General features: G+C 34.9%; 1 protein-coding gene across 1 annotated transcript in view; it reads left to right on the plus strand.

Moving 5' to 3' along the window:
* Positions 1–362: 362 nt before the first annotated feature.
* Smp_145250 (hypothetical protein) overlaps positions 363–11,838 on the plus strand; it is a gene marked incomplete at both ends in the record, with an annotated part of 13,245 nt that continues 1,769 nt past the window's right edge. The window contains 9 exons of the mRNA XM_018789891.1: positions 363–512; positions 547–632; positions 667–829; positions 1,099–1,429; positions 5,525–5,619; positions 7,561–7,645; positions 9,032–9,326; positions 9,563–9,597; positions 11,293–11,393. Coding sequence (XP_018655289.1) covers positions 363–512; positions 547–632; positions 667–829; positions 1,099–1,429; positions 5,525–5,619; positions 7,561–7,645; positions 9,032–9,326; positions 9,563–9,597; positions 11,293–11,393 — 1,341 coding nt within the window. The remainder of the gene's footprint in view (positions 513–546; positions 633–666; positions 830–1,098; positions 1,430–5,524; positions 5,620–7,560; positions 7,646–9,031; positions 9,327–9,562; positions 9,598–11,292; positions 11,394–11,838) is intronic.

Genomic DNA, 11,838 nt, shown 5'->3' on the forward strand with positions numbered 1-11,838 from the left:
TTGAGTTGGGTCCATATTTTCCGGTACACCTTGCACAATGATAATACGGTTTTAATTTCAAGTGAATAGTCAAGCTTCTCAAAAACAGTCTCCTTTCATCCTGTCTAAAACGTTTTCAAGGTATTGAAGAATAACTTGTCTCAAACGGTTGCTAGAGCAATAACAAAAAAATGGATACAGACATTTTGGCAAAGATCAACCCCAACTCTCATCCTTAGCTGTTCTGAAAAGCTATGCAAGTAACCAATAGGCCCTCCAACTTCCTTAACGTTGAAATCAGTATTCGGATTTCAAACGTCGTTAACATACTCCAGGTTGTTGCGGTGTCTAAGGTCATTTCAAGGCAAAGCGCGTCTTGGCACATGTTCAAGTTTTCTCACATTTTGTTAGCCTTTTCTCTCGGTTACTTTTGCTTTGTGTCATGGTCGTTGTTTGAAGTATTTTCCCCTTCGAATTGTAAAGGACCATCAGGATGCATAACACCAGGATGGAAGCCAGATGATGAACTCAAGGTATTCGTTATTTATCTTTATATGTTTCCTGAAGATACATTTACAATTCATAAAAGGAGGGGATTTTGTTGGAGCTATTTCAACGACTGAGACTTTTAAAATAAATACTGGACTAGTAAAGTAACTTTTTCAAGCGCTAAACTCGCTTTTGAAGGAAATATAACTGCATAGTCGACGTACCTTTGACTAGTGATTCTGTTGTAACTGCTCGCTTACGCTTGCTGACGAATACCGGTTCAATCATTTCGAGCAATGATTTTAGCCTGCTGACTTATAAGGAGGCTACTCGAACAACTTTCAACTTGATGACGAGCAGTGTAAGTTCGTATGAACTTGTTATATTAATGCTGTTTACTGGAATCCAGTTAACCGATTAAAAGTGTGGTATTTATCTAAGAGTTTTACTCAAGAGCTTACAGTGTGTTGATCAAACTCAGTTGTTAAATTGTGCTAGCTAATCTCGCTACTTTGCATTGTAAAATATTTTCGTGCTTCACTTTCAGAAGTAAAGATCTTGGTAATTCAAATATATTACTTGGAGTTTGAATAAATTCTTAGCTAGTAGTTTGTACGAATTTTTCCGCAGGGATCACCGAACAATTCAAACGAGGATCATGGTTTGCTTGCACCGTTTTGGCTATCAACACTGCGTGTATATGTTCTTCGAACCCCAGTGTCCTTCAGTCGATATAATGTGCCTGCTGAAATAGTTCGGCGTATTCAGCTTAGTTCAAAGGGATATTTGCCAGTGACATATGTCAATCCCAATTTCCAAGCCTCAAGTGATTGGTTAGAAGTCACTCAATCACCTGAAAATCGTCGATTAGAAATGATCCTATCCATTGAGCCACTTTCGATAGGCCATTTGCGTTTGCGGTGTATGTTGGAGGCAGTGGCTGACCAGTTAATCTCTTATGGTGAGTTGTTTCATAATTCTTAAAATTCAGTTGCATATTTCAAACACAATATTTCTCAGTCGAAAGTCTTTCGTTTCTTCAGTTCTTGTTCGAAGAAGCGTAGGTTCAAAGCTAAGAGAAATTAGACTAGTGTTTTGAAAAATGAAAGTTATTTGTTGCATTCGGCCGTCTTAAAAGCTGATGTGAACTTGTCGTTCAAAAGTCTCCTAAGTCTTTTGAAATATAACTTGAATATATCACTTACGTGACATCAGAGCCATAGAAATACAAATACTCTAGTCGACTCCTGTATGCTCAAGTGACCTCTAACATCGAATAAATGGTATGGGAAGCATTCAGTCACGTTTTACTCGTTCGTTTGTTAATTTCAGTTTATGGATCATTAATGACGCTGATAAATCTGTCACAAAGACGAAGTCTGAAAAGGCTTAACATTTAGATTAATAGCCTAATCGGACTTCAAAAAGTCTTATGGTGGTATTTCTTGATTTACCTGCTTCATGAAGATGAATTAACATAACAAGGGATTAGATTTTACGGATGGACGACGTGGGAAAGGTGTTATAGCTAACTCTTCCTCAGGACGGCAATAGATTGGCTTCGTCAACATACGTCACATGTGGAGAAGGCGAGATATCCGTCTATCAATGAAAGGACGAGTATACTGCGCAGCAGTTCGTTCTGTTCTACTTTACGGCTGCGAAACGTGGCCATTAAGGGTAGAGGATACACGTAAGTTACTAGTATTTGACCACAGATGCCTTAGAAATATTGTTCGCATCTGCTGGGATCACCGGGTAAGTAATAGTGAGGTTGTGTGGCGCATATGTATCCGGTGCCCTTTGTACCAATATATATGTGATTAAATAAATAAAATAAAATGGTGAAGTTAGACACAGTGCATTAGGGAATGATGGTAAATCTGTTGATGAGGTTGTGAATCTTCATCTACTGAGATGGTTGGGCCACGTGTTACGTATGCCTGAACACCGATTACCACGACGCACAATGCTGACTAGTGTAGGGGATGGTTGGAAGAGAGTTAGGGGTGGTCAAACCAAAACATGGTATCAGTGTTTGAAGTCACTAACTTCTAGTCTGAGCCATGTTGGTAGATGCAGACTACTTGATTGGGGTCCGCGCGACTATCGTAACCAATGGTTGGAGACTCTGGGTGACATGGCTCAGAATCGACCAAAATGGCGCAGCTGTATACACTCTCTGTCTTTCCTTAAACCGTGAGATCAAAATTGCTTCATATGTCTTTCTTCCTGTACTATATTCTTATACACAATTTTTATTTAATATATTACTACCATTAAATTAACTACTTCTATGAATTTGGTGTTCATCTTGCTGTGCTAATAAGGTGTGGCAAATTGGACCGATACATATATGTGCCTGGTCCTACGTTGTAGCTGATAGACAGAGTTGATAATAATTAAGTTACTGTAGTTAAATTCGGTTTTAAATCGTGTATCATCACAGGGATTTGCATTTCTCTCAAAGTCACTACTTTGCATGAGACTATTAATGAGGACTTTTTGATGCTTGATTTTACTTCATGATATTTGGTCAAATAACATAATAGTGTTGCTTTTCAATGCTCCTTATTATTGATATGCGCCATTCCCCATCCCTTACTAGAAAAACCACTTGATTAAATCAGATTATTTAAGTTTAGTCCCCATTATTTAATTTTATTTAAATAAATAAAGGGATGGGAAATGGCGCATATCAATAATAACGAGCATTGAAAGGCAATACCACTATTATGTTATTTGACCAAATATCATGAAGTAAGACCAAGTATGAAAAAGTCTCACATCGATAGAGGTTTTCGAAGTGATGCAAAACATACTTAAAGATACTGAACTACATTCAGGGTAAAATTTTTCATACCTCGTTGTAGTGTAGTTAGACGGTGTAAAAAGTGACAAAATACCCTAGCTTCTTGGAAGTGGACGGCCACACCTTCAGAAAAGAGAAATTGCTTCACTATAAGATTTTGAAGGGTATGGAATATCGTACGGGCAAACTCAGGTCACCTTGTTATACTAAGTATGAAGTTATTACGAAGTAGCCAATAAAATACAGTTTCGCTCTAGATAAAGACAAGTCAAATGCTAAAGGTAATCGAAAGCATAAGACTAAATAGCTTCATTAACAGAATCGGCTCATCAGGTCGTAGCAGTGGTACTTGCCGGTTTGTCGTATTTAATGTCAGCTGAATTTCCAGCCAAAGTGAAACAAACAATCACCATTAATCGTCTTTATTAAATACCATTTGGGTGTAAGACAGCTGTGAGAAGGGGGAATTTCCTTGTACATAACAAACCGGATAAAAAACAAATTTTAACATTTTTTGCAGTTTGGAATCTGGAATAGTTGGTGAAGTGTTTTTAGTGGTATTCCCGATATAACATTCAAGACAACCACCTTTGTATACTTAGGTTGCATACTTACCATGGGATTTAATACGACTATTCCATAATTTTATATTTTAATCAACGACAAAAGTACGAATTCGCTCACGTTTAACGAATTAAATGAACTGCTCCTGGCTTTAAGTTCGTCAGTTGTCATAACCGATTAAGAATATTCAGTCTTATTAACATTTCGAAAAGTATATCCGAATGCTGAACCACCAGGTTACTTGTTCCATCTGAGCCAATATATATGGTGGAAACTACACCGATCACCAAACTTTCAATGACGTTATAAGACAGTTAATAATTTTGCTTTGGAGATCCGTCATTTGTCAGCGTTATTTTTTGCCGGTCACATAAAACAGGATGTAATAGTTTAATAGTCAATATTCTCCGTAGAGAAAAGAGGAACTTAAGATTTGACAAAATCTTTTAAAAATAGCTGAAACTGAAAACCAACAAAAGACGGAGGCTGCGGCCATTCATTTTTCTAAATTGTACTGTAGAGCGTCCATAGTTCTGTTGCAGATCTTTCTAAAATGAAAAATACACTGAAGAGACGGTGTATAGGCTTTAACCAGCTCATCAGTTTTACTGATTCTCTAATAAAAAGAACAAAGTCAGAATGAGTTGAAAATCGAACGATTCGTTGCAAGAATACAGAAAAATCACTTATAAAGAAACCGAAAGGAAAAATTAGCACTCATTACACTGATGGTAGAACATTATAAAAACAAATATGTACTAGACTGTGGAGTGGCATACAATTTGAATTCGCTTATTTAGGTTTTCTAAGTTGTGTTACGAGGATTACAAAAAGTAATATTTTCATCCACCTTGAGTTAACAGGTTACCGTTTTAGAAATGCTCTCACATGGCCACGCGTATATAGCATCTGCCGGGGAAGTCCTACTTACTGCCTTCTCGTGTCATTACTGTTGTTTACGAAATTGAAAGGACGAAAAGCGAATGTCCGGTGCTTTAACTGGGTTGGTGGATATGGAGGATCCACCTAGGGGAGTTGGAAAACTCTGATTCAAAACCAATGGTGCACATGGGCCCCAGCATCCTGAGGGAACAAATGGCGTATGAATCAATCGTTGGTCACCGGCTACCATGGGACTGCATCTCCTCACGATGCTCCACTGTCTTGTGGATCAGACCTTTAGGTCAAAGGCTTCGGGCGTGGCCCCCTAAGAAAACCACCTGCTTCAGTTTGGGCACCTGAGTAGTATTACAGTCCTCACATAAATCAAATGAGATTTATGCGGCGCATATGTATCTTGTGCTTCCTTGTACCAATATTTATGTGTTTAAATAAATAAATAAATAAATCACCGTTTTAGGGCTCTCTCTTGATTTATTGTGTCTAGCTAATATATTTTCGGCATTATCGTTCTATTGAATAGCCCTTTTGATCTTCATTTTACATCCCCTTGTTGAAGGAAAACCAGTCAAGTTAACTCCGACCCAATGTTTTATGAAATCATATGATTGGTATTGTTATTTTGCATCTAAATGGGGCTGACATCGTAATTTTTTTGAAGTGTTTTCTGTTGATCTGTACATGTAAGACAGCTTTCAGATGTATTTTTAATAACTTACATGTGACTCAATATCCTTAATAATGTCCATTAATGTAAGTAATGCTTTATCATTTTTATAGGTATAAAATCAAAGGAGATTGACGAGATACGTGGTATTTTTCTCGACACTAATCTATATCTCTTGCTGACCACATTATTTGTTTCCATTTTCCATGTAAGTTCAATTCGTATAATTTCCTTTAGCTGGTGGAGTTACGGAAGCGAAATCCTAAAATCGCACATTATTTATAGTTAAATAATTGGAAAGAACATTCTTCGTTCATATAATTGTGTTTTAATATAATGGGAATTATTGAGCGAGTTAAGTAATTTACAAAACTATAATCTAAGGGTTTGTTTTCTTATTCTCACACTCCTACAGAAATATAAACTGTTCACAAAATCTAAATTGAGTCAGTTTTGGAATAAATTATATCTAGGTAAGGTAGTTAAATGTTAAAATGCAAGCGACTTCAGCTACTCTCGGCATCTTCCGTCTACTGATTCACACAACCTAAAACTTTTTCTTGGAATCAATCTAGTAAATTAAGCTGCTCCTAGATTATTGTATATTATTGTGAGGTTTGTTTTGATCATATCGAGAAATGGTTCAGCTAGTTTGTCCCACTTTCAGTTCATTTTAGTTACTAGCCTCTAGAAACTTTGTAAATTGTTAGGCTCCTATAGATTTCATTATGCTCATAGTCACTATTTTATTAAAACCATAGCTTTATTGTTTCGGCAATATTATTTCAGTAATTAATTAAGTCATTATTTTGAAATTAGCATCAACTTCCAATATTTGAGCACCTTGATTCTATTATCATCCCTCTTATTATCTATGTATTCACAATTACACTCCTATCGGCTATTATCCACAACTAGACAGTGGAATATCCACACTAACATTTATCTCTTGGTGGTTTTATGAAATTTTCACAAGGTAAGGTAGAATAATAGGCTCTGATTAGTCAACTCTGGCTTTCTGTAAGGTCAGTGGTTCACACTTGTCAGTTAGATTAACTAGGATATCAACTAGTTTGTTAGCAGGACTTAATTTCATTTGAAAAGTTGCCTCGATACATACAAAAGGACAAGAATCTCATAGAAAAACGAACGAATCACTTTGGTTATTTGAATGTCTAAAATATTACCTTTAATCATTGGGCGCTTGGTTAAAGATTAGTAACTCCGAACCCGACAAAAATGATCAAGGTTCAGACCTGAACGTTGATGTGTCAATCAAATAGTTATCCTTCGCTTGCTTACATTTAACTATACTCGGATCCGTTAGTCTATAGGTCATGGGGCGTTTGTTATCGAGAAGCATACTAAGAAGATGTACAAACCTGTTGAATATCGTTCACTAAAATACTACTATTGGAGCCATATCACTCGTTTAAATCGGGTGATATTCGTTAGGGATACCTGTTTTCTTTATTCTTTTAGTTTGTTATAGGCATGCTTCTAGAGGTGAAAATGTCTCCATCTGACTTTTTTGGGCTCTTAAGTTCGTGGAATGAGGTATATTATTTCTAGGGTGATCTTCAAGTTGATCGAAATTTATCACTAAAGATCTTTCTTGTAAATACTTTGTTCTTTTTTTTCATTTTTGCCTCTATATGCATTTCCTGTTTATCTGTTGGTTTTCTTCTTTCATCAGTTTTTATCTTATGCTATTGTTAAGTATGTAAATCCTCGTCCGTGTTTATTCAAAAAAGTTTTCTTTTGGTACTTATTTTTTGGAAGTAGTATAAATCTGTAATACATATTAATTCTTATCAGTTTCCAGGTTTTTAAGGAATTCACTGTTACCGTTTTTATATAACTCGTATACAGAATTATATACTTTTAAGCGAGGTTTTTTTGTGTTAACTCCATTAAATATTATTTAGCAATGTTATGAAGTTTTAGTGTCATTTGTCTTTCTGATTGATGATGGAATTAACTAACATTATGAGCTTCTAGTGGGAGATGATAGATTGTTTTATTAATAAATCATTTGCGTATGCTTAATGTGATTATTTATCTCACTTTTATCGTATACTCTTCATAATTTGAGTTGTGCACTAAATGTTCCTGCAAATAAGTTTTTGTATCCCTTAAATGATTCTAGTTATTGTTCAGTTTTCTGGCGTTTAAAAATGATATTTCGTTTTGGCGTCGGTCAGATAATTCAGTTGGAATTTCTTTACGAACTAGTAAGTAGACAAATGTATGTCCTGTTAATTATTTTAAGTATTTCAAAAATCAAAGTGAAATTTCATCCCCTGAAAACAATTTTACTGAGTTTTTCCAACGTTACAATTGTTTATTTTACATTTAGACTGCAGAATATTTTTGATACTACAGGTATTTTTTGTCACACATTTTGTTAGTTCCTTCACCCTTCTTCCAAGAAATAATAAAAGCATTTTTGAATTGAATTTATAAGGCTGTTTTAGAATACATTTACATCAACTTCCAGATTTTTCTCAATTTATGAAAACAATTTAACGTTACACTATTCACTGACAATTGATTCGTGTCCATATGCAGGTGAATTAATTCTTGGTTAACAAATAAGGCTAATTGATTATAGTTTTTACTCTGCGACACTGGATAACATACCGTAGTGATATTTATATAAAAAACTAGTATCAAGTAGGAGGTAGTATAGCAACTAAATTTTGATTTCTGGTGGGTCTATCTTTTTGGTACAGTAGAAAACTAAGTACATTATAATTTTATTCTTTTTATGTGTTTTGTACACGATACGTGACTGCTAAAATCTAATTACTGGTGAAATAGAAATTGAGTAAAATATGCTACATTTCGTGCATTTTCTACCTCAGGTTATGATTATTTTCGATAACACAAAAGTAACTATATCAGCATTATTACCCTCCACCAAATTACTGTAGTAGGATTCAATTGAACAGAGTTTCTGCATATTAAAAATATATTACTACTTAATATACTGGGATAGTGTTGAAAAGAAAAATCTGTATATTATCAGCGTAAAGGGACTCTAATCTCAACTAATGGTTTAGGGGTGCAAACCTCACTCCATCTACTTAGGCTTTTACTGTCGAGTAATACCAGTGACATTCAAACCTGATATATGGCTTTCAGAAGACTACTAACCTGCTATTGCTTACTGAGTAGGATTAACCGTTTGTATCTCTTAGTTTATTTTTTGTGTTGTTTTAATAGATTAAAGGTAGCCAGAATGTGTTTTCATTTCCTAGAAATGTTATTAAGTGCACCACCCATCGTAAAAAAACACGATTCTCATTAACACAGTTCGTTCGAGCCATGCTACAATGAACTAATGGGACTCACCCACTGATTACATATTTAAGTAATCCACTAATTTTCTGTGAGGCAATGATACCAACTTTACTATCCAAGTCAAACTCAATTCAGTGTAGCGGGTTTCCAATGTGCGACGTAATAATTAAACGTTGAATGTTTTAACCACTTAGCCACCATTGGCTATACGTGGGGGTATAAAAAGTTTTTCAATTCAACTTGTGTTTCTCTGCTACTCAGTTCATAATTTCGCTATATTTGCTTTGTTTTGTTTTTTACTTGGTGAAATGAAGTTGTTTGGAGGTTCCTCAGTTCCTTAATTATATTTCTACATTTATGGGAAGAGAAAAGTAGCCTACTAGTTTCCGTTCCAATGGGAATATCTACCTTAATAGAATTGTGGAAGTTAGGTCGAATGACTAAATTTTCTATTAGTTTTCATCATGGAGTCCGGTGGGGTAAACGGTCGAAGGAAGAAGAAGCAACTGATCAATTAGATGCACAATTTATGCGTTGGCTGATGTATATTATGATTCCTCTTTGTATTGGTGGTTCAATTTATTCCTTATTTTACTTACCACATCGAAGGTAGGTAATTCAATAATTACTGTCGATCTCTTTTTTGGTATATTCTCATTAAACTGTATAGATAGGGTTTTATATTTATTAAATGTTTGTTATAATGCCTATCCATTTGTTTCTTTTAATCTAGTCTGTGAATAATGTAAAAATAATATTATATTTTACGTTTGTGATACTTTTTTTCATAGTTCTTTGAATGTTAACGTTATGTTCATTAATACTTTTAACATGTTTCTTTTTAGCTGGTATTCTTGGTGTTTAGAGACTATGGTTAATGGTAAGTTTCATTTTGCCTACTAAATCAAAATTTACAAATTAGTTTTTTTTAGTACTGTGCTTGATTTTAGTAACCATTCATTTTAAGTTATCATTAATGATGAGTCGATAAATATTCATATGAATATTTCTAGTGGCTTTTTCGAATTCTGTTATCATCAATAAAACTATCATATTTTCTGAACTGTAAACTCATTGATATATGTGGCTCTTTGATAGGAATTACAATAGTATGGAGATTGTAGAAAGGATATTTTTAATGACGAAAATGAAACTTATATGTGAAAATAATTTTTAGAAAAACGTAATCATGGGAGATTTTACTTACTCCTGAAAGTATATTTTACTGTTTTTGTGGACAAGATTTCAACTAATTTTGATTTTGAGATATGTATATTAATCCTTTAGATCCACAATCTCGAAATGCTCTCACATGGCCACGCGAATATATAGCCTCTGCCAGGGAAGTCCTACTCACTGCCTTCTCGTGGCGGGGGTGTTGTTTGCAAAATTGAGAGGACGAAAAGCGAATGTCCGGCGCTCTAACCGGGTCGGTGGACACGGAAAGTCCACCTAGGGGAGTCGGAAAACCCTGATTCCAAACCAATGTTGCACATGGGAATCAGTATCCTGAGGGAACAAATGGCGTATGAACCAATCGTTGGTCACCGGCCACCATGGGACTGCATCTCCTTACGATGCTCCACTGCCTTGTGGACTAGACCTTCAGGTCAAAGGCTCCGGGTGTGGCCCCCTAAGGAAACCACCTGCTTCAGTCTGGGCACCTGGACAGTATCACAGCCCTCACACAAATCGAATGAGATTTATGCGGCTCATATTTATCTGGTGCTTCCTTGTACCAATATTTATGTGTTTAAATAAATAAATAAAACAATCTCTTTAACTTGAGATTAGAACGAAACATTTTGCTTTATTCGAGCCATTCTTCAGACTCATTAGGTTGTAAACATTCGAATGGTTGTTGCGTACATTACATAAGTCATTTATGAAGATGAGTGATACAGTGGCTTCTATCTAAAATGATTATAAGTTATCAAATTGCTGCTTCCTTTTAAACTATCCAGTGAATTTGTGGTCCGAAGGATCAACACTTAGGCGTTGTTTTTGAATTCCTGTTTGATTATGTTGATCTGTATTCATCGGTTATCGAACGCACAGTATAGAAGTCTTAACAGTAAGTCGGTCTTACTGTATATTTTCACATTTGGGCCATAATTTATCAGCTTTCCACAGTTAACGAAATGAGGTTGTTCCCCACTATTAATCACTTCTGACTTAATGTAGACATCCTATCACAACAAGACGTGAACGAGTTGCCGATAACGGGAGTAAATTTAATTAGTATCTCCCCAGTTTTTGCGTGAAATATGACATTAACACTTTAGAGGCTATAAGCTGATATTACTTGTTTTGCAAATTTTCCATATTTAAAGGTTCAATTTTAAGCATGAAAGTCAGTTTTCTTCACTTCATGATATGTTTATTTAATGCACTTTGGATCGATCGCGTTCCAGATTTGAAATCATCATATTTTAACCAATTAGTCACTTAACGTAGTAGGGTATACCACTTCATCATATTCCTTTTTTCTGCGCATCATTATTATTTCCAGTGTTTTGTCGGCAACTTAATGTTCTCATCTGTTAATCAATAAAACATTTTCATCTTTTTGTAGGTGTTTACGCTTTTGGATTACTATTAATGACACCTCAGCTTTTCCTCAACTATCGATTAAAATCTGTAGCACATTTACCATGGAAAGCAATGACTTACAAAGTAAGTGTTATTAATTACTGGAAATATCCTATAATTTCCAAAATAGCAGTTTTCATAGGATTGCAAAGCATTATTCCTGCTTTTTCAAAATTTCTCTTACGTATATAGCTTTTTTGTCGTACAATCAGTCTCATTCGGTATTAGCACTTAAACAACATCACCAATCTTCTCATAAGAAGTGTGTTTCAAAATTAAATTCAATAAATAAATAAAATTAATTGATTACATCCTCGAAAAATTTGTCATCCTTTCAGTGAGCTTTTTAAAAAACATACATTGCTCATCACTTACCATATGAAATAATATATACAAAATGGTGTCAAGTTCATAAAGCTTAAATGAAATATTAATTAGCAGAAAGGGTTTTGTGGAGATTTAGTATTTTCATAGTTGAAAGCATGAGTCAATTGAAGCTAAACCACCATGGAAAACCTGGAAGCACTGG

Source organism: Schistosoma mansoni, chromosome W (assembly GCF_000237925.1).
Source record: "Schistosoma mansoni strain Puerto Rico chromosome W, complete genome".
Classification (NCBI taxonomy): Eukaryota; Metazoa; Platyhelminthes; class Trematoda; order Strigeidida; family Schistosomatidae; genus Schistosoma; species Schistosoma mansoni.